Source organism: Trachurus trachurus, assembly GCF_905171665.1.
Source record: "Trachurus trachurus genome assembly, chromosome: 4".
Classification (NCBI taxonomy): Eukaryota; Metazoa; Chordata; class Actinopteri; order Carangiformes; family Carangidae; genus Trachurus; species Trachurus trachurus.
The window spans coordinates 17,596,554-17,619,112 of NC_139898.1; the positions used below are offsets into that span (position 1 = coordinate 17,596,554).

General features: G+C 42.0%; 4 protein-coding genes across 4 annotated transcripts; 2 read left to right on the forward strand and 2 right to left on the reverse strand.

The window, feature by feature from the left end:
- Positions 1–8,133: 8,133 nt before the first annotated feature.
- On the forward strand, positions 8,134–10,451 carry timm13 (translocase of inner mitochondrial membrane 13 homolog (yeast)). The gene is made up of 3 exons (XM_083969390.1): positions 8,134–8,370; positions 8,684–8,752; positions 9,029–10,451. Exons 1-3 carry the CDS (start codon positions 8,251–8,253, stop codon positions 9,125–9,127), a joined length of 288 nt encoding a protein of 95 aa, XP_083825516.1. The 5' UTR covers positions 8,134–8,250; the 3' UTR covers positions 9,128–10,451.
- Positions 10,452–10,989: 538 nt separating this feature from the next.
- Positions 10,990–16,300, reverse strand: tmprss9 (transmembrane serine protease 9; the record flags this gene model as incomplete). Its single annotated transcript, XM_083970114.1, has 15 exons — positions 10,990–11,151; positions 11,836–11,972; positions 12,125–12,390; positions 12,471–12,639; positions 12,721–12,834; positions 12,924–13,206; positions 13,614–13,756; positions 14,349–14,623; positions 14,819–14,984; positions 15,170–15,283; positions 15,400–15,444; positions 15,532–15,707; positions 15,803–15,870; positions 15,952–16,079; positions 16,174–16,300. 15 exons carry the CDS (start codon positions 16,298–16,300, stop codon positions 10,990–10,992), a joined length of 2,373 nt encoding a protein of 790 aa, XP_083826240.1.
- Positions 16,301–18,417: 2,117 nt separating this feature from the next.
- lsm7 (LSM7 homolog, U6 small nuclear RNA and mRNA degradation associated) lies at positions 18,418–20,325 on the reverse strand. The gene is made up of 4 exons (XM_083970850.1): positions 20,088–20,325; positions 19,748–19,838; positions 19,538–19,609; positions 18,418–18,897 (listed from the first exon to the last, which is right to left on the reverse strand). Exons 1-4 carry the CDS (start codon positions 20,091–20,093, stop codon positions 18,755–18,757), a joined length of 312 nt encoding a protein of 103 aa, XP_083826976.1. The 5' UTR covers positions 20,094–20,325; the 3' UTR covers positions 18,418–18,754.
- Positions 20,324–22,379, forward strand: LOC310985289 (kelch-like protein 23; the record flags this gene model as incomplete). The annotated part of the gene is made up of 3 exons (XM_083970849.1): positions 20,324–21,416; positions 21,555–21,966; positions 22,076–22,379. The coding sequence occupies exons 1-3, from the start codon at positions 20,441–20,443 to the stop codon at positions 22,377–22,379; spliced, it is 1,692 nt and encodes a 563-aa protein (XP_083826975.1). The 5' UTR covers positions 20,324–20,440.
- Between the last annotated feature and the right edge of the window lie 180 nt (positions 22,380–22,559).

The following is a 22,559-nucleotide window of genomic DNA, read 5'->3' on the forward strand; positions in this document are numbered from 1 at the left end:
TGTAAGGCAATGCAAGATTATACAGACAGCAAAGCAGTATTAAAGTATGTGTAGTAACGTCTAGTACTAAAATCTATATGCCTAAATTTCATTCAGTAGAAGGCACTAGCAAAAATGAAATTAGTCTTTGGTCAAGAACACATAACAGTGTCATAACCTAGTGTTGGATTAAGCACCACATGTACAGCCATGTCTAAGTGCCTAGTAGGGCACTAAAGTGAATTCCTAATAATTTCCACTGCCTTCCAGAAATACTGAGGTTATGAGCTCCTCCGATGCAGCCAGCAGTTCAGTATTGCTTACTGTAAATTTTATTGTCAGGGATGAATTTTTAAATGCTGTTACAAAGCTGTCTCCACGCTGCTGGGAATAAAACTTATGAGAGAAATGGGGCTGGATGCCTGAGGCCATAATTCATTTATCATTTGTTTGGCCTAAGAGCTTCAAACATACTGTAACCAAAAATATTGGACTCATAGCTTACAGTATAACCTAGCCTACCTATCATGTTTCAATCCTGCATATTGATCAAATCACAAACATTTACAAATAATGAGAGAATTTTCAAATATTAAGTTACACATTAAGTCAAAACAAAACAGGATATTGATGCAAAATTTACCCAAATACTAGTGCTGCCTGGTACTAGATCAGCATCTTACCAGTGTAACGGATGTGCACTCACTCCACCCATAAAAGACGTGCTAACCAACCCGCCAAGTGGTTGTCAACCTCTTGGCGAAGAGGTTAGCATCGTCGCCTCCGATGCGGTGGGTCGTGGGATCGAACCCCACCTAGGGCAGGCCGTGAGAAACACGATGCAGAGGGCCAGATATGACATCGGCTACACCAGCACCAGGCACAGTGTTGCCCTCGCTCCTCAGACTGCCAGCTCCACATAACCAACAGTCTTATTGATCATATGATGGCAGGTTAAAGTCCTTTTGAGGACCATGAGGTCACTTCTCCAACTGAGTTCCTGACATTTTCTGATGGATTTAAACAAGCCAACATTAGACTGAGCTGGGGTGACTTTAGCTTGCTACCATCACGTTGTTAGCATTAACGAGCTTAAGTTATTCCAGACAAGCTAGTTTTACTCTAAACAAGCTAGCATTAGCATAGCAGTAAAAGCTTCTTCTAAAGGGATGTCAATACACCAGATAGCCTATGTGGAAGTTGGTATGAAATTTCACAACTGATAAAACAAAAGCTGCTGCTAACACACATGCACAAACCTACCATCACTCCGTTAGCGTTAACGAGCTAAAGTTATTCCAAACAAGCTAGTTTTACTCTAAACAAGCTAGCATTAGCACCAACAAGCCAACTCGTGTTAGCCTAAACTGGCTAGAGTTAGCCTACACAAGCTAATGTTATTCTGAACAAGCTGATGTTAGCCAAGTAAGATAGCTTTAGCTTAAACAAGCCAACATTAGACTGAGCTGGGGTGACTTTAGCTTGCTACCATCACTTTGTTAGCGCTAATGAGCTAAAGTGATTCCAAACAAGCTAGTTTTACTCTAAACAAGCTATCATTAGCATAGCAGTAAAAGCTTCTTCTAAAGGGATGTCAATACAACAGATAGCAGATGTGGAAGTTGGTATGAAATTTCACAATTGATAAAACAAAAGCTGCTGCTAACACAGTAAGCTAATACACATGAACAAACCTACCATCACTTTGTTAGCGTTAACGAGCTAAAGTGATTCCAAACAAGCTAGTTTTACTCTAAACAAGCTAGCATTAGCATCAACAAGCCAACTTGTGTTAGCCTAAACTGGCTAGAGTTAGCCTACACAAGCTAATGTTATTCTGAACAAGCTGATGTTAGCAGAGTAAGCTAGCTTTAGCTTAAACAAGCCAACATTAGACTGAGCTGGGGTGACTTAAGCTTGCTACCATCACGTTGTTAGCATTAACGAGCTTAAGTTATTCCAGACAAGCTAGTTTTACTCTAAACAAGCTAGCATTAGCATAGCAGTAAAAGCTTCTTCTAAAGGGATGTCAATACACCAGATAGCCTATGTGGAAGTTGGTATGAAATTTCACAACTGATAAAACAAAAGCTGCTGCTAACACACATGCACAAACCTACCATCACTCCGTTAGCGTTAACGAGCTAAAGTTATTCCAAACAAGCTAGTTTTACTCTAAACAAGCTAGCATTAGCACCAACAAGCCAACTCGTGTTAGCCTAAACTGGCTAGAGTAAGCCTACACAAGCTAATGTTATTCTGAACAAGCTGATGTTAGCCAAGTAAGATAGCTTTAGCTTAAACAAGCCAACATTAGACTGAGCTGGGGTGACTTTAGCTTGCTACCATCACTTTGTTAGCGCTAATGAGCCAAGGTGATTCCAAACAAGCTAGTTTTACTCTAAACAAGCTATCATTAGCATAGCAGTAAAAGCTTCTTCTAAAGGGATGTCAATACAACAGATAGCAGATGTGGAAGTTGGTATGAAATTTCACAATTGATAAAACAAAAGCTGCTGCTAACACAGTAAGCTAATACACATGAACAAACCTACCATCACTTTGTTAGCGTTAACGAGCTAAAGTGATTCCAAACAAGCTAGTTTTACTCTAAACAAGCTAGCATTAGCATCAACAAGCCAACTTGTGTTAGCCTAAACTGGCTAGAGTTAGCCTACACAAGCTAATGTTATTCTGAACAAGCTGATGTTAGCAGAGTAAGCTAGCTTTAGCTTAAACAAGCCAACATTAGACTGAGCTGGGGTGACTTAAGCTTGCTACCATCACGTTGTTAGCATTAACGAGCTTAAGTTATTCCAGACAAGCTAGTTTTACTCTAAACAAGCTAGCATTAGCATAGCAGTAAAAGCTTCTTCTAAAGGGATGTCAATACACCAGATAGCCTATGTGGAAGTTGGTATGAAATTTCACAACTGATAAAACAAAAGCTGCTGCTAACACACATGCACAAACCTACCATCACTCCGTTAGCGTTAACGAGCTAAAGTTATTCCAAACAAGCTAGTTTTACTCTAAACAAGCTAGCATTAGCACCAACAAGCCAACTCGTGTTAGCCTAAACTGGCTAGAGTTAGCCTACACAAGCTAATGTTATTCTGAACAAGCTGATGTTAGCCAAGTAAGATAGCTTTAGCTTAAACAAGCCAACATTAGACTGAGCTGGGGTGACTTTAGCTTGCTACCATCACTTTGTTAGCGCTAATGAGCTAAAGTGATTCCAAACAAGCTAGTTTTACTCTAAACAAGCTATCATTAGCATAGCAGTAAAAGCTTCTTCTAAAGGGATGTCAATACACCAGATAGCCTATGTGGAAGTTGGTATGAAATTTCACAACTGATAAAACAAAAGCTGCTGCTAACACACATGCACAAACCTACCATCACTCCGTTAGCGTTAACGAGCTAAAGTTATTCCAAACAAGCTAGTTTTACTCTAAACAAGCTAGCATTAGCATAGCAGTAAAAGCTTCTTCTAAAGGGATGTCAATACACCAGATAGCCTATGTGGAAGTTGGTATGAAATTTCACAACTGATAAAACAAAAGCTGCTGCTAACACACATGCACAAACCTACCATCACTCCGTTAGCGTTAACGAGCTAAAGTTATTCCAAACAAGCTAGTTTTACTCTAAACAAGCTAGCATTAGCATCAACAAGCCAACTCGTGTTAGCCTAAACTGGCTAGAGTTAGCCTACACAAGCTAATGTTATTCTGAACAAGCTGATGTTAGCCAAGTAAGATAGCTTTAGCTTAAACAAGCCAACATTAGACTGAGCTGGGGTGACTTTAGCTTGCTACCATCACTTTGTTAGCGCTAATGAGCTAAAGTGATTCCAAACAAGCTAGTTTTACTCTAAACAAGCTATCATTAGCATAGCAGTAAAAGCTTCTTCTAAAGGGATGTCAATACAACAGATAGCAGATGTGGAAGTTGGTATGAAATTTCACAATTGATAAAACAAAAGCTGCTGCTAACACAGTAAGCTAATACACATGAACAAACCTACCATCACTTTGTTAGCGTTAACGAGCTAAAGTGATTCCAAACAAGCTAGTTTTACTCTAAACAAGCTAGCATTAGCATCAACAAGCCAACTTGTGTTAGCCTAAACTGGCTAGAGTTAGCCTACACAAGCTAATGTTATTCTGAACAAGCTGATGTTAGCAGAGTAAGCTAGCTTTAGCTTAAACAAGCCAACATTAGACTGAGCTGGGGTGACTTTAGCTTGCTACCATCACGTTGTTAGCATTAACGAGCTTAAGTTATTCCAGACAAGCTAGTTTTACTCTAAACAAGCTAGCATTAGCATAGCAGTAAAAGCTTCTTCTAAAGGGATGTCAATACACCAGATAGCCTATGTGGAAGTTGGTATGAAATTTCACAACTGATAAAACAAAAGCTGCTGCTAACACAAATGCACAAACCTACCATCACTCCGTTAGCGTTAACGAGCTAAAGTTATTCCAAACAAGCTAGTTTTACTCTAAACAAGCTAGCATTAGCACCAACAAGCCAACTCGTGTTAGCCTAAACTGGCTAGAGTAAGCCTACACAAGCTAATGTTATTCTGAACAAGCTGATGTTAGCCAAGTAAGATAGCTTTAGCTTAAACAAGCCAACATTAGACTGAGCTGGGGTGACTTTAGCTTGCTACCATCACTTTGTTAGCGCTAATGAGCCAAGGTGATTCCAAACAAGCTAGTTTTACTCTAAACAAGCTATCATTAGCATAGCAGTAAAAGCTTCTTCTAAAGGGATGTCAATACAACAGATAGCAGATGTGGAAGTTGGTATGAAATTTCACAATTGATAAAACAAAAGCTGCTGCTAACACAGTAAGCTAATACACATGAACAAACCTACCATCACTTTGTTAGCGTTAACGAGCTAAAGTGATTCCAAACAAGCTAGTTTTACTCTAAACAAGCTAGCATTAGCATCAACAAGCCAACTTGTGTTAGCCTAAACTGGCTAGAGTTAGCCTACACAAGCTAATGTTATTCTGAACAAGCTGATGTTAGCAGAGTAAGCTAGCTTTAGCTTAAGCACTCGTGAGGCTCACAGGAATTTATCAAGAATGTCCCTCGGTTCCAGGCAGGTTATCAGGACAAGAATCAGGCCGGGTAACAATCAGCCAAGTCAGCCTCATACACAAGGAATTTTCTTTGGCTGCTTAAAACATGATACAACCTCAAGGTTATAAAAGCTCCATAAACACTTTGAAGACTTTTATTGTATAATTAAAACTCACTTCTGTTAAAACTGTGAATATACTTTAAATAAATACAGTACACAGTTTCAAGGAACATGTAGTTCTTTGGTGGGACATGTCGCAACATGTTTGCAGGTGTAATAATAAATGACATTGAAAATGGCTTGATTCCATTTTGGGTGGAGTGAGGGCCCTGCTGTCGTGCACACTGGCTCCACGGTTTACTGCGACTCTCAAAAGCAACTGAGACATTTTAAAATACTATTATTTGCACCTGTGCTTTAACAGTCCCATGACAGTCAGCATAGGAGAAGAAGGAGTGATAGCCTACAATGAAAAACAAAAATCGAACATGGCAGAATTACTTAAAAGGTTAAATGGACTTGGGATATTCGAAATATTTGGGGTTTATAATAAGCTCATTCTTATTCAAACAATAGAGGCTCTGAGCATTACTACTCCCTCCTGAAACTGACAGACTGAGAGACAGACTCTCCGGCTCAGGATTCTCCTGCCTCTCTCTTTCTCTCTGTCTCACTCCCTCTTGCTGTCACTCAACAGCTGCTTTTGAAGATAAAAAAAACTGCTGCTGTTTCTCAACTGTCTGACTTTGTGTGTCTGCTTTCCTTTTATCCACTATGTCCTATTGTTTCCTTATAAGGGATTTAAATATCAGGGCCACTCATATCTCAAGTTACCAAATGTCTTTTTTGGGGGGGCTGAGGGTGATGTAGGCTCCCTTTTTCTTTTCTTTATCATCTTCATTCTGTCATATGGGAGTCAATGGCACACTATATCTACATAGTAAAATTCATGTCTGTGTCTTAAGTGCTCTAGCGCCACCAAAAAATTAAAATTGTGGGTGCATTCATGCATGTTACTTTTGACTGTATGCCCAGTCCATTCAAAAGTTAGGTGGCCTATTGCATTCCATGAATGAAGCCAAGACCAATGCACCCTCTAACGTCAGTTTCCACCATTTTGCATTTTATGTATAAGTTTTTGGTTGTTTTTTTTTGGAACTTCACAGAAAAACATTAAATCTTCACTAAATCTGGCACAGAGGACCTTCAGACCAAGTCTCACAAAAACTATCACAAAGCATTTTTTATTTTCCAAAGCATTCATCGGAAAATTGCAGCAAAGATGCCAAAGAGAAAGTATCAAATAGCAATCAGCAGTTTTATGTGTGAAAACTAAACGTTGCACATGGCAGGAGCCCATTAGGGGTATCTCAACATATCTGGTGTCATTTGACCTCAAAGGGCTGCTGCAGTAAAAAAAAAAAAAAAAAAAAAAAAAAAACCTGATCTAAAACTGCCATGAGATCAAGCAATTGTACATGGGTGCCATTTTGAATTTGGTCAAAAACAAACCTTTTCCAATCATTTCCACAGATATTCTTGAAACTAAGCCTGACAAAATCCATCAGAGCCAATTTAAAGGTGCCAAACAAGTATCACAGCCAATCTTTAATCGACTGACATAAAACATGCTGTGTGTGGTGGTTACAACCATGCCCTTGACATAATGACATAATTTTTCCATCTCAGCTCTGGCCTGCTTGGCTCCCACATTGCTGCTTGCAACTTTAGACATGAAAGCCCCCAGAGGAACCTCTAAACAGTCTTGTGTAACCTCAGCATTTGACACCAATAAACACACTTTAGTAATTTACATTCTCATAACCATTGTTGCTGGTGCACACTGAAGCCCCCCTTGTAGCCGACTAGGCCAAATGCTTTCATACACACAAGTGTGCCTACAGGAGATTAAGAATTTAAGAAGATTAGATTAATGAACTCATGATTGTAATCTAGGGTTAATTCATTTTGCTGCACTTTAATCCAGCTCTCCCCTCCCCCTATTCACCCCTGTGGCTTGAAGCCAAACTGGTGTGAGGAGGACATGTGTGTATGTGTGTGTGTGTGTGTGTGTTTGCACTGGTATATTGTGTGACTGGTCATTAATTACTCTCAGGCAGGCACGCCACTAATCAGACCCCCCGCAATTACTCCTCAACGCCCCCAGCATCGCCACAAACCATTCACAGAATGCTGGTTTAGATGACAGTAACGGTCATCGCATTGTTGCCTGCAGACTCACTGTACCCCATATTTGTTCACTCAAGGCAGGTGGTCTTCTCAGTGAGGTCACCCTGTCTGAAACACGAGGAGAGGGGTCCTCGGAGGGGGTCATCCTCACATTCAGACCTCAACAACAAACAATGCCGAAGATCTTATCACTTTCTATTTATGAAGTTGGCTCCTGCTTCCAGAGTAGTTTATTTTTATTTATTTATTTACCCAGGCACGTTGACAGGTTTAGTCAAGTTGCCAGAGCAGTTTACAGTAACAGCCTAGAAGTGACGGACTAACAAGCAGGCAACATAATTATGCAGTGGATAAAAAGCACATGGCAATGACATTTAGGCTAGTTGAAAACAAAACAAAACAAACACACGAAAACATTCACTGACTGGCTGAAAGGAGCAGCAGTCCTGAAAAAATAAAATATATCTGATCCTGATTCTTAAACTGCTCCTTCATTACTGGACATTAGACTTGTGTCTTTGGTGATAGATCCATGTGCCATACAGTGACTGAGTATAACACCATTCAGAGGAGTATATCGCCACCGTGTGGTAAAGATGCGTAGGTGCATGTGTGTGTGTGTGTGTGTGTGTGTGTGTGTGTGTGTGTGTGTGTGTGTGTGTGTGTGTGTGTGTGTGTAAAGGCAAAAAGGAATTTTTTTTTGGCTATGTATTTATTTATTTGTTACACCGTAATCTCAGCCGTGACCACACACCAAAAAACAAAACAAAACAAACAAAAACAAAACGAAAAAACAAAAAAACAAAACCCAACTACATTTCCCATGATTCGCATCACTCTATGCGGAAATGACGTGTACCGACTTCCGCCGCTGTCAAGGGCACAGAAAACTAACGTTACCAAACCTAGCCGCGGCTGCTCACACGTGTGTTTACACAAGATCTATTAAAGCGACTGTCTCAGGTGTCGACACCGGCGGACATGGACGGGTTCGGCTCAGACTTCTCCGCAGGAGGATCCGGCGGTAAAATAGACTCCGGTGTCATCATGGAGCAGGTGAAGGTCCAGATCGCGGTGGCTAACGCTCAGGAGCTGCTACAGGTAAATGAATGGTGCTAAGCTAACAAGGCTAACCTGAACCTTTAAGGACTAATGCAAACTGTGATAAAGTTAAACAGCGGATGGTATGAGAAACTTTATTCATCCTGGAATGACTTAACATAGAGGTACGATACCGTATTAATGAATTACTTACGCACATTTGAAAATGCTGCTGATACAAAGCAAAGTTGAACACCTTGACTATTTAAGCACATCGATCTCAGTTCACTTCAACTGTGAATGTCTATGGGTATTTTAACAAATGTCAGTGATAAATACGGCAATAATGGCAACATTTGCATTCATGTTTCAGAGAATGACAGACAAATGCTTCAAGAAGTGCATAGGTAAACCTGGAAGCTCACTGGACAACTCCGAGCAGGTATGTGTTGCACTGTAACAGATGAGCAATAGTGTTGACACAAGCTGGAGCACAAGAAGTTTTCATTTTGGATCAGATCAGTCTTTTTTTTACATTTTATATCCCAGCAAATTAATTATGTTTAGTGTTTGAAATGTCAGTCGACCCTGAAACAAACTGAATGTCAGTCATGTTCAGTGAAATTGTTTGGGGAATTATTGGCATTTCATGAACAAGATCCCACATGATTCAACAAAGGGAGGACTAAATCATTACTTATTGTTTTCCTTCTCACAGAAATGTATTGCCATGTGTATGGACCGGTATATGGATGCCTGGAACACCGTGTCCCGAACGTACAACTCCAGACTACAGAGAGAAAGGGCTCGTATGTAAACACCCCCCTCTTCACCCTTCCCTTCCTTAGACTGCTGCTTACAGTGAGGAGGAGCACAGTACGCCTCCGGAGGTCACAAGCTCCACACTGGTGTGTCGTGGAAGCAGCAGCAGCAGCAGCACACCATCAACATCTGTCATCATACCTCACAGACAGGCCAGGGAGAAGCCTGTGGACTCTAGCCATAACAATGTCTCTGTGGACGTTTTCATTCTGCTCTGAACAGTCCAGTAACCAAGTTTGATTGATTATGTTTATGTGTTATAAATAATGAATTCTCTGGTTAACAAGCCAACCTGCACTGTTAAAAGTTGCAGGTGTGTGGACAGATGAATTCAAATCTCTGAAATTGCCATTCAGAGTTACTGTGAAAGTGTATATGCATACATCAGCCCCATGTGTTGTGCAGGGTGTACCCCACCTCTTGCACTTTGCATGCTGGGATGTAGCCTACTTTTAACCCCCCCTGCTCCTGAATAGGATAAGTGGTATGGAAAATAAATACATTGTTCCAATGTGGCAGTCATAAATAAATGAGCCAACTGCAACACTAGGGCCTTTGTGTTTCGGCATATTTATAACAGCCTCAATAGCAACACTTAATTCAGCCTGGCATCTTCCTGCATTCAAACTGAGGTTGAATGTCTCTTGTTTTCAATGGCCTCTACAATTAGGACACTTGATGCTGATTAATTCAAACAGGACTTAGTTCTCTCAGCCACTACAACGCTGTCAGCAGCCTGTCCACATTTGTTATCCAGTGTTTTCATTGTGACTCTGCTCAAAGAGAGACTTGGTATTTGTGCCAAGAAAATCAAGAGCCCTTAAAGGGGCAACGCTGACTTTTCTTAACATGCTGTTACTCTGAAAGACCCTGCTTAAAATCACCAGGAAGAATTGAGAAGCAACTTGGTGTTTTCACAACCGTGAACCTGACATTCACAAACCTCTAAACAGTCCGATATCAAAGTACGCCTGGAGAACAAAAGTGTTTTGTCTGACCTGTTTTCTAGTTGTTACTCTATATGCCGCCCTCCACAGTAGTGGGCTTGTTTCAACAGGGTCTGCCTTGCTGTAGACAGGGCACTGAACCTTTCTCTGTTTTATGTGTACGGTTTGTCAGATGTCTGGGAACCAGAATCCTTTTTTTTTCCTGCTGAGTTTTTGTAGGTGAGTAAGAACCAGAAAAGAAAAGCATGTGAACCTTGTTTGCAGTCTGATTGGAGTTTAACTTGAGCAATGGAATGATTTTCATGAGAATAAAGCTTGTCAATGGATCTATCTGTATGTTTCTTATTGAGAAGAGTGCATATCTATCAGTGAAACATCACTTTAACCCTCTCCTGTAAAGCTGAGTCCAATGCTACTTTTCACACAGAAGTATTTGTCCCCAGAAAAACCCACATCCCAATACCAGTTATTAAATCAGATCTTTGTTGTATTTCTAAGAAAAGACACAAAAAAAGAAGAAAAAAAAACAACCCATAAATGAACCACATGTATTATGAACCCCACACAAAATGAGCAAAACACCATGTACAGTATGTTTACCAGCCAGGAAAATAAATAACTGAAATAAATACTTTGGATCATGCATATTTCTAGCATTTTGTCTGTAAGCCACAGTTCAAGATTCTCCCTATTTCTTCAGTACATATAAGAGACTGGTCCCAGATCAGACGATTGCACAGTATGACAAACAGCACCCATGACCAAAGGATCACACAGGTCAATACTGTGGTGTATGAGAAAGTGTGTGTGGCTTCTAACATGACTTGAGTTCTCGTACAGTACAATTTTGGGGGAGAAAATGTGAAAATCCACCATGTCCACATGTTTTTTCAGCTGCTTTTCTGTCTCGTCAGAAAGGAAGGTACGTAGATATCCATTTCCTGACGGATGTTACTCGAGTGTAAACCCCTGGATAACCTGTTCGCCCACATCCATGTCCCCAACTGGTCACTCCTGCAATAAACCACTGACCAGAGGGCTGACGACAAGTGAGCGGCCCTCCAGAGTCTCCCTGGATGAAGGAGAGAAAGGGAGAAAGATAAACATTGCTGTTGTTGTTTGTCAGAAATTAAAATCACTTCAACGCACTCAGAGAAGAATACAACAACTGATTAAGGAAAAGTGCAGAAGAGAGAGAGAGTAAAAAAGACATAGCAGTTACTAAGTTAATGTCAGTTGCATTGCTGCTGAGATGCCAGGGGCTTTGACCGAGACAGGAATGCATGTGGTTTTCCTTACATAAGAAGATTACAGAGAGGGAGCAGGTGAGGGGGGGCTCTGTATTTTTAAGAGAAAGTAAAGTCTACACTCTCCCAGTAGATAAGCATCTCTCACAGAAGCGAGGCAAGCAGGACTTGGTTTTCTCCATCACGTCTGCACTGTAATTCCTAGTTAACAACATGTGAGTACTTTCAAACCACAGTTTATTCATACACCTGAACTTTTTCAGAGAAAAGTCCTAGGAAATCTCCACAGGGTTAAAAATGCAACACTTATGTTTCTCTGACCTGGTTAACCATCCACTGTAAAAACATTTATCCAGGCCGTGGCCCCTGTTTCCCAGAGCCTCCAAGCACTCATGTAATCTCGGTCCACAATCTTGGTGTTCGGATAATGCCAAGATTGTACCAGTCGGCTCATTTCCCAGGTAAGTGAAAGTTATTTGTGCCACAAACTTTTTTCTAAAGAGTCTTACCAAACAGGTGTCCCTGCCTCCCTCCATGTAACCAGCACACATCATGGTAGGAGTCAGCACGTTCCCATACGAGTGCTGGCAGTCTGCCTGGTCAATGATGCTGACTGCAGCTTTCTGCAACAGGTTGGTCAATGAACCTGATGAAAAGAACAGGAATTATATTTGTTTTTTTAATATACTTTTTTGGAGTCATAACAATGCGATAGCTTTTGTTAGGCAACGGCTTCCAGTGACCCAGTTTGTTTACACTATACAGTTGTGCAACAATCTGTGTGTCATCTCCTCTCACCTCCTTCCCTCATGGATCCCCAGCCTGTGATGTAGCACTCTGCATTCTTCAGGAACTGGTGCACTGGTGAGGGGAGACAGACAGACTGGATGGTGTAGGACATGGGGGCTGGTGCCGCCAGCTCCAGCAGAGCTACGTCATGGTCCATGCTGGTGCCATTGAAAGCCGGGTGAACGATGACCCTCTGGATGGGGATGACCATGGCTCCCATCCCAGAGCGCAGCACCGAACCCAGGCTCACAGCCCAGTTAGAAGGGCTTGGATCACTGTTGTTATAAATGTAACAGACTTATTTGTATTAAGCACATAGTTTAATTGAGTTTGTGTAGGGTGATAAATGAAGTACCTTTTGAAGCAGTGTGCTGCTGTCAGTAACCATTTGCTATGAATGAGTGTGGCGCCACAGCGGTGAAGTCTCTGGTACTGTAAACTACCGATCCAAGGCCATTCCCCTCTTCGCGCTGTCACTCCACCTACGATCCTATGGGAGCCCAGCGCAGGACGCGCACCGCAGTCTGGAACATAAACACATCTCAGGAGGGTTTCACCTAATCTCACATGTAGTCTAATCTATCTATCTCTTGCTGTAAACATACCGCAGTGTGTCTCATCTGCCTGATTGGGGCAGTCAGGGACTCCATCACACTCTGGGTTCACCTTGCTGATGCAGGAGCTGGTGCTACACTGGAAGTTTCCACTGCAGTTGAACACTGAAAGAAATGTAGTGTGGACTTTAGGATGAACAGAAATAGTGAAGTCTACATAACCAACGTCATCTCATTAATAAGTATAACATTACCAGGTGGTACTGGTGCAGATGGCACATCCATAGCTGTAATCGTGGGTGCTGGTGGATTATTTAAATTCAGTTCCGTGGCAAAAACTGGCACTGTGGCAACATACTGGGAATGATGGACCAAGTTGGGATCTGCGTAGCTTAGGATCCAGTTGCGGAGCCTGGTGACGCGGGAGTAAACCCCAGGCCTGTTGATCTGGGCACAGCCCACACCCCAGCTCACCACCCCAGCCAGGAAGAACCTCCCAGGAGCCCCCTCACACACCAGAGGCCCCCCTGAGTCACCCTGCAGGGAAAGACACAAGACCCCTGATTTTCTGATGCAGAGGCTGATAACACAGGATGTCGCATACAAAGAGTATATTGACTGATTAATAACAGGTCTTCACTGAGGAATGAATGTCATGCTTTGTCAGTGTCATAGTACCAACACACACTATCATGTTGTGCTGATATTTGATAACAAAAACAACCTACAGGCCTCTATTTTTAGGGTGGGAGCAGTGTTAACACACAGTTTTGGTCCTACTTATAGTTTCAAGACATAAAGGAAAGACCAGATCATCAGAGTGTATGTATACAAACTCTGCCCGAAGCCAAGACAGTACTGTAAGAAAATGTAAACTGATAGCTCATACCATTGTAGTTACCTTGTGTGAATTGTTTTCATGAGGCTTCAGACACACCACTGACCTGACATGAGTCCACCTTGCCCTGCAGGAATCCAGCACACATCATGTTGTGTGTAACAGCACCTCTGTAGACGGACGACTTGTTGCACACCTTGGAGTCTATGATTTTCACCACTGCCTTCTGAAGTGTAGGAGGAACCTCAGCTACAGAAGAACACAGCACATTACTCACTTCACTCTAAACTAATTGATCTGATGTTGTGTTGAAGTGTATATAGTGAGGGAGCGTCTCCACACATATATTTTTTCCCGCACACTGAATAACTTGCTTCAGAGAATATTTATTGCAAAGTTTCGGTCTAAATGACCTTCATCAGGCAAACATTCGATAGTGGCCGAGAGCCATCTTTAAATAGGGAGTGGCTGAGTGACGCACCAACTCCCAATCAAAGAGATATTTAACAAAATCACACATCTACTATCGAAAATACATAATCAACATGTCGAATATATCAGAGAGATGAATAAACATTGACAATATAATATTTGTAGTAATCCATAATAAAGAGAGAAAGTTCATTAGAAATGGGGAGTGGCTCTGACGCACATCCTTCCATCACATACGTATATCATAGAAGAGACATTAGATACAAGAAAATACAAGAAATATCAAAAATGTGTCAAAGATTAAACGACTAGACACAATAAAAAATGTCATGATTGAACAATGTAACAAAAAAAGAAAAAATGTTATCATAGGCTTCTAATCCACGATCTTGTTGAAGTGTATACTCACCATTAAACTGGTTTAACGCGCCCCACCCTGACACCATGCAGCTCTGGCCTGGCGCAAAGACATGAGATGGAGAGGGCAAACAGACAGGCTGGATGTAGGAGTTAAAGGTGAGTGGGGTCTCCAGCTCCAGCACAGTTACGTCATTGTCAGTGACCATGGGGTTGTAGTCTGGTGACATAACCAGTGACTTGATGTTAATCGTCTTGGACTCTGACTCCTCACCGCTCACCAGACTGGCCCCCACCAGGGCAGTCCAATCTCTGGGGTCATTGTCCCTTGGAACAAAAAATGAAACAGACATTACTTTAAAAGTACACATGTAATTCACTTAATGGCACAATTTAGAGAAATCTAATTTATTTGCTGTTTGTCTTATTACATTTTCAATAGATTTTTGAATACAGCTGTTATGCAACTGTTTGGGAAAATTATAACTATAAGTTATCACAGACTTGACAAGTTCTGCCTACCTCTCAAAGCAGTGTGCAGCGCTGACCAACCAGCGTTCGTTGATGATGGAGGCTCCACAGGTGTGGCGTCCATGGAGCCTCAGACTGACCTGCCATGGCAGCTCCCCCTCCCGAGCATCCTCACCACCCACCACCCGACTTCCCATGGCAGGGCGTGTGCCGCAGGCTGAGGAGGGAAGATACAACAATATGGGTAAGACTGTTTTTCTTATGGGTGCAGTCGATTACCTAAAATATGAGCCGTCAATACCAGTATACCATTATATCTACAAAATACAGTTTAACATGATTTACCTTTCTATGCCCAAAAACAACAGAAATGAGTAATTTGTAGTTTTAAGAGTCATTCACCACAACGAGCTTCATCGGATCCATCCGCACAGTCAGGGATGAAATCACACTCTGGATTTAATTTGGTTACACACTCTCCATTGTCACAGGTGAATGTGTTGTCAGGACACTTGGCTGGAGAACCCAGATGACAGATGAATATTAGAAAGGAAGATTCAACACAAACACGATTCAAGTATGTAAAAGAGAAAGAACAATCTTTAACTACCATTCAATCTGTACTAACTCACCAATCATCTCATCTCCAACAGCATAAAATGACTTTCCACTTGCACCTTGAAGGGAAAGAGACCAAAGTATTAGAACCTGTAAAGACTGTGGAGGACACAGACAGGCAAGTGATGAAAGTATAGTTGTACTACCCAGTAAGATGATAGTGCTGATCTGCCCAAATGCTGGCACCTCGAGCGGGTTCCCGTGCATTACTGAGCTGAGTCCTGCTCTCAACAAGTCCTGGACAAAATTATCTGAATACTGCTGGATCTTGGCGACCATGAAGACCAGTCTGATCGTCACCATCACGTCACCATTAATGTTACTGGGAGGGAGGAAGGAGAACACAGCATTGCTTTATCTCCTACAGTCTTTTTCACATAGGATAAATAGATCTACGCTAGTTTAGCTCTCACTTACCCATAGGCAACAATACTACAATCAATGTAGTGATGTGATATTGACGAAGCAGTGAAGATATTTCTAATCTGCAAATAAGTGTAAATTAAATATTTAGACAGTTTTTCAGGAAATATTGGCATTTCATCAGAGTGTCAATCAAGACTAACCTTGGACTTCAAAACTGAGGACAGTACTAGGGAGAAACCAGAGTTCTGATCCTGCAAACCAGGATCATACTTCAGACCCCTCAGCTCCACCGTCTCCATGAAATAATGCTGCTCTTGCACCAGGTATGCTGGTGACAATGGAGGAAACACAGTTAGCACTTATTGAGTTTTGCAAATCAAAACTGCAGTTTGTGATTGTGTGGTGAAGTGGTCAGCACTCACCAATGAGCAGGCCTACAAAGACTCCGATAATGAGGAAGAAGAAGAGCGAGGCTATGATGGTGCTCCTGTGGCAGGCAGGGGAAGAGGACCATGGCCCTCCTCCTCCTCCATCCTTCTTCACCTCCATGTTGGACTCACAACAACCTCACAATTCACAATCCAGAGTCTCCAGTGTCATCATGCCGACACACAAAACAACCCAAGCCTGATAAGAATACAGTAAAAACAACTGTAAATACACAACACTAAGCTATAATATAAAGTTAGAGTGACATGTCATTAATGTAAGTAGTAGGTACTAGTCAAGTAGAAGACTGAGCTTGACAATATGATTGAAATCAGTTAATTAAATGTAATAGGCTTAAATGAGTATCTCCTTGTGATAATGTTATAGAAATATAGAATATGAAATGTGCATATAATAGTGCATATTATAGAAAAAAGGCAGACTGTAACCTATATCTGTACATAAATCAATAAAACATGACTGTTATACAAACTATTCTAAATAATCGGTATGGTATTCCTAAAATGATCCCACTTGTGTGATTATCAAACACTGTAACCAGCTGGGGAGACAAATTACATCTATTTGTGTGTATAGAAAAATAAAACGTAGGGGTGCATCAGAGAAAAAGGTTATAGGCTACTTAAATGAGTTATCCTGTTCAGGTAGATTAGGTTGAGTTGGAAGACCAAGGTGGCCATGTTGCAAAAGATTACAATCATGTGGAGACAGACCGCAACAACAACAATAAAAGATACATGAGGAAGATTTCTCTTTAACTTGTGCAGAGATCGAGGCATGCAGTGGGAATGAGGATATCCACTGCAGCAGCCAATTACGCACGGTGGCTCCAGGTGCTCCACACTGTGGCACTTTTAACAATACAGGCTTTATGTTCTGAAGCAAACTCACTCACCTCGTTCTTTCCTCTCTCATTCCTCTGAACACTGACATTCACGATATCCTGCCAGTCCTCAGTGCATGACCGGGTGCACACGCAGGCACGGCTGCATGGATGGAAGAAGACAAGGGGACAGGATGGAGGGGCCCCGCTATTTGTTCCACCTGCCGAGGGGGCGTGCCGTGTCCGTCCCGCAGGCAACTCACCTTTTCAGTTTACTTAACGAAATCGACTCGGCTTCACGAAAATCCCCCGGCCGACCCTCCTCCCAGCGGCGTTGATCCCTTTGGTTACACCCTGGTATGCACAGGTATTTCCTCTGTCACCTCAGAGATAGACAGGTAAATAACGCGGAGGTGGCTCCTCGCCTTTTTTTTTTTTACGCAACTCGCATTGGAGAAAAGTTAAAAACTAAGGATATAGAAACCCTGCATACTCTGCAGTGGAGCTTAGCGCTGGTTCTGGCTACTGCTGAGTGTCCCATTGACACAGTGACTGAGCAGCAGAGGAGGAGCCTCCAGCAATTCTACCTTTTCACTTTTGGCTGCAAGTCAAATAGATCTATGTTGGATACTCACACATCTGAGCACTAGGCTATTAATTGAGAGCTTCGACATTAAAGATGAACTCTTCTACCTGTAATAGTTTAAGTAGCAGCCCATGATTTAAAAGGACACATTTTATATACAAATTTAAATGAACAAACGTGTAACAGCCTACATAAATTCTCTCCCACCACCTAAGTTTACTCCTCATTATTTCTTCACAGTGCTTGAAAACACTTTCCACTCAAAGCAGTTAATACCACAAATGTCTCTTTGTCAGTGTGCAGAAAGGCTTGGATGGCTTATCTACACACACACACACAATGAATCTGGCTTTACAAAATAGGGCCAATTACAGGGATAAATGGTAGAATCGTTTCAACACCAAATGAGGAATCTACATTCCTGCCAAGGACCATTGTATCTTATGTCAGGAATTGTCTTTCCAGCTTTTTCAAAATGCCAGGACAAAAAGATGAAAAAATTGTGTTCTTGAGACTTTTTCTACCGCAAAGTTTCTGGCAAAATGTTGACAAAGGAAATAGCTTATTCTGGATATGAATGAATAAACTGATCTACAGCTTTTTTATCATAACATCCTTCCAAACATCCCCATGGAAGATTAAATTATGAAAAAATAAGAAAGTTTACATATTATTACTGTTATCGCTGCTATTGTGCAACTTTCTGTAAACCGCCTAAAACATTTTTCTTATTCTTCCATCTCAGTTCTTCATTCATACATCCTAAATGTACAAGAACAAGGGATAACAAACTTACAAGACCCAACATACATTTTCATTTTATTTTCTTATCAAAAACAACAAAAAGTAAAAAGTTTACTTCTTCTGGATAAAAAGGAAAACAGTACTGTTAACACTTCCCAAATGTGTGGGCTCTTCACAACTCAAATCCTTGAAAATTGACCCACCACAGACGGAAACAAAAGTGAAGTGCTTATAAATGTCCTTAAGCTGACCAACTTATGATTTTTAACAACAGAAATTGTCTTGTTGAATGCATTATCTCTGTCATGATTAAAACAAATTAAAACAACAGAAACCTCAAAATATTCAAAAGTGTGCATGGTCGTGTGTTTGTGTGTATGTCTGCAATTCAGCAGGTGTCTTAGCCGTCCTGTTGCTGTATGAACGGGTTTGGTATGGCCTCCATGCCGTCCTGAGGACAGATTAGCACGACGGAGGTCCCTCTGCAGACCACCAGCCCCAGCTGCCTGGTGTCTTCTGTCAGCTTCAGCTGGTCGTCTGGATCTGGATACACAAGAGTTACAGTCAAACAATAATTGAAGTTTCAAGTGACACATTATTATTATTATTATTATTTTTAAATCAGTCAGTTCAGTTTATTTAAAATGAAATACCAAGCCAAACACATGTCTGAAGTTTAATTTAGCCAAGACTAAATCCTCCACCTTTGTACTATGCTGTCTCTTTTATTAACCACATTGAGGACAACGATTTGCATTTTATCATTAATTTAATAATGCCATGTAATTGTCATTATCCTCTACATGTGTGGAAAAAAGTGTATCCAGATTATATTCAAGTGGGAGACATCACAGTTATCACAGAAATAATAAATAATCAGTATAATATTTCAGTCTTGTGTCAAAGTCTGTTTCTCCTGTCTTTCTAGAAGTGTTGTATGTGGTCCTGGCTGCAGTGGCTGGGTTTATGGCATCATTTAGGTCAATTGTAAGTTATAGTTCAGCACTACAGGGATGGCTTGTTTGGGTAAGGCTTTAGGCTGAGGTTCTAGTTAAGGAAAAACACAAATAAAGACAACACACTTTGACAAAACACCAGGTTTCAAATGTCACCTAGCCAAGTTGTCAAACAGAAGTTGTGACGTCCCTCTGCAGTTTCTTTGTCACGGTTTATATCCACTTACCACGCATATACTCGATTGTGCCGTCCAGCACCAGGTTCAGCAGAGGATCAAATCCTTTCAGGACACCGCTGGCTGAAAGGGAAATATACAGTTAAGGGTCTTTTTTTTCCCAGGGTCAAACAAAACAAAGCACAAACGCTTACCGCTGACTTGTCTTCACATTGGCTACATTGGTTAGCATTAGCTTGTTAGCAGGAATAATCCACCTACCTTCTCGTCCTCCTTGAAACTTCACCCGAATCGGCTTGTCGATGTATTTGGACAAGTCGAAGATGCTCTCCTTTTTCTTCTTCTCTTTATCCTACGGGGAGCAAAGAGACATCGGTGTGAGTCACACAAACACTAGTAACTCAGCCTGAGGTTAGCTCCGCTTTGCTAGTCTGGTTAGCTAATGCACGATAAACACGCTGTGTTGTACATTTATGGACGAGCAGTGTCTCAGGGCCATGTTCGCCAAAACCATTACTGTTTTAAAAAATACACCCAAGGATGTTTATGGCTGCACACGTGAAAATGTGTTTGAATGAAATAGAAAACCATATGAACTCACCGCCATGTTAGCTCTGTGACACGGAAGTGAAACTCTGACCTCAGAAATGATCCACCAATCAAATCGATGAGCGCCTGTAGGTGACGTCACGGGTTTGTTGACTCTTGTTAATGTAGCCTACTTATTAAGATTTTTTTTTTTAAAGAGTGTATAGATGAAGAAACTGGTGTTATATTATAAGTCGGTGGCCTTGCTATGTTATAAATAACATCTGATTACACAATGACCTCCTTTCCCTTGTTGCCTTCAGCCAACAGTCAGTCAGGGGAAAAGTCTATTAATACCATCAGCTGGTGTGTTGTAAAGCAGAAGGGGGACAGGCACTGTGCAGAGCATGGCCGGCGTGTAGTGACATGGCTCACAGAGCTGACACTGAGCTAACACCACAGAGACTGACAGTTTTCTCTGAGCGGATAAACAAACTGGAAGAGGACGGATCTGACTTACACGTGGCAGACTCTGAGCCTGATATCCCTGATGTTACTCTGCGGGTAGAAGGTGAGAGTTTTTATGTCAATCGCCAGCATCTGGCCCACCAGAGTCCTTACTTCAGGGCTCTGTTTTTTGGGTGCGGTGTAGAGAGCATTAAAAGGGAAATTGAAATTAAAGGTGTGAATATGCAGCATTTCAGAACCTTGATGGATCACAGCAGGACGTCTAGACTGGACCTGGACAGGGAAAATGTTCTGGGGATCCTTGAGACTGCAGACTTCCTCCAGTTTGAGCGAGCCAGGCTGCTGTGCTGCAAGTTCCTGGAGCGCGAGCTGCACCTCAGTAACTGTTTGGGGATGATGGCCTATGCCTGGCAGCTGGGCTGCATTCAGCTCCACAACGCAGCACGGCAGGTGGCACTCACACACTTCTCTGCTATTGTTGCTGAAGAGGATTTCATGTCCTTGTCTAAGGACACAATAGCAAACCTTCTTGCTAGCGATGACCTGACTATACATAAAGAAGACCTGGCCCTGGAAGCCGCCCTGCGTTGGGTGTCGCATGACTCCAAACGAGAAGAACACTTTCTGGAGCTCACTGAGCTGTTAAGGCCAGAGTCTCTCTCTTTGCCATTCATCACTGACCTGTTGATCAGAATGAAAAGCTCTGACCCCAGAGCCAGGCTCATCTGCATGCTGAATGAACATTTCCCAGCATCTTGGGCGATGGGCAAGTCAATGACGAGGACCAGGGCGAGAGAGACCCTCTTTATCCTGGGGGGACCTCACGACAAGGAGCAACAGCCACTGTACCAGTATCACCCGCTCAGTGGAAGATGGGAGAGCTGTGCACCTCTGCAGAGGAAGAACCTCACACAGTACTCAATAGCTGTAGTAGGTAATGTAATATATACTAACAACAATGATGGAGTTTATTGTAATGGAAGTGATGACAAGTGAGGGGATGAATGTGTTTTTACAGGGTTTCATCAGTTATCACATTACTAGACATTTTGTTTATTGTCTCATTATTTAGGTGATAATGTGGTGGTGACAGGTGGCTATTTCCGGGACGTGCTGTGGTTCAGTGTGGACTGGGTCAGGATATATGAATGTGGGAACCAGCGGTGGGTGGATGCACCAGCCCTGCAGAAGTCCAGGCACAGCCACTGCTCCATAGGGCTGGACTCGGTGCTGTACGTCCTGGGTGGCAGTATGGATGAAGGGGTTGTGGACGATGTAGAAAGGCTGGTCCTGGGGTCGGAGGAGGGTTGGGAGGAGGTCGAGCCCATGGTTACAGCTGTCGAGAGGGCGGCCACTGCTGTTCTGGGGTCATGCATCTACGTGGCGTGTGGCCTGGATGAAAATGGTGAGGTGTACAGTGGTATTCAGAGGTACGTGGTGAAGGAGGATCAGTGGGACGTGGTGTCCTATTCTCCATTTCCCCGGTGAGTGAATTATCCAGAAATGAACACTCAGCTTCTGTTACTTTAACATAAATATATTTCAAAATAAAGAGTTTCAATAGCATGATCATCTTTCTCAACTTATTTCTAGTTATGACCTGGTTGCCACTGAGCTCAACGGCGCCCTCTACCTGTTCGGAGGCCAAACTCTGCGTTTTGATGTGGAGACAGATGAGTGGACTGTGCTGGAGGAGGAATCTCTGGACAGGAAGTTCTTCAGTGGCTGCACCACAGTCAGCGGGCAGATATACCTGGTCGGCGAGAGGAAAAGTAACAAAACATTCCCCAACATGGTGCTGATGGACCCTTACATAGACACCTGCATTGAGCTAGACAACGCCATACCCTGCCCTGTTCCCCTCAGAGGATGTGTCACCATGAGAATCGTCACGTGACGGTGTGTAATGACACTTAATGAAAAGTTGTGTATACTAACTGTGTTACTGTTGCCTTGAGAAGATAAATATTACAAATATATTTTTATGAAAGAGATTGTGATTTCTGGGTGAAATACATTTAAATATGAAAAGCATGAAAATGGATTCAATTAACACATTTAAAAACAGACAAAATAA

Bases quoted from the DNA above. Each gene is read 5' to 3' on its own strand.
- timm13 (XM_083969390.1), top strand. From the start codon at position 8,251: ATGGACGGGTTCGGCTCAGACTTCTCCGCAGGAGGATCCGGCGGTAAA. The intron at 8,371-8,683 runs GTAAATGAATGG...TTCATGTTTCAG, and splicing joins ACGCTCAGGAGCTGCTACAG to AGAATGACAGACAAATGCTT. The intron at 8,753-9,028 runs GTATGTGTTGCA...TCCTTCTCACAG, and splicing joins CACTGGACAACTCCGAGCAG to AAATGTATTGCCATGTGTAT.
- lsm7 (XM_083970850.1), bottom strand. The intron at 19,610-19,747 runs GTAGGTGGATTA...TTTCCCTTTCAG, and splicing joins GTTTCAAGGAGGACGAGAAG to CCAGCGGTGTCCTGAAAGGA. The intron at 18,898-19,537 runs GTAAGTGGATAT...TTGTGTATCCAG, and splicing joins CACAATCGAGTATATGCGTG to ATCCAGACGACCAGCTGAAG.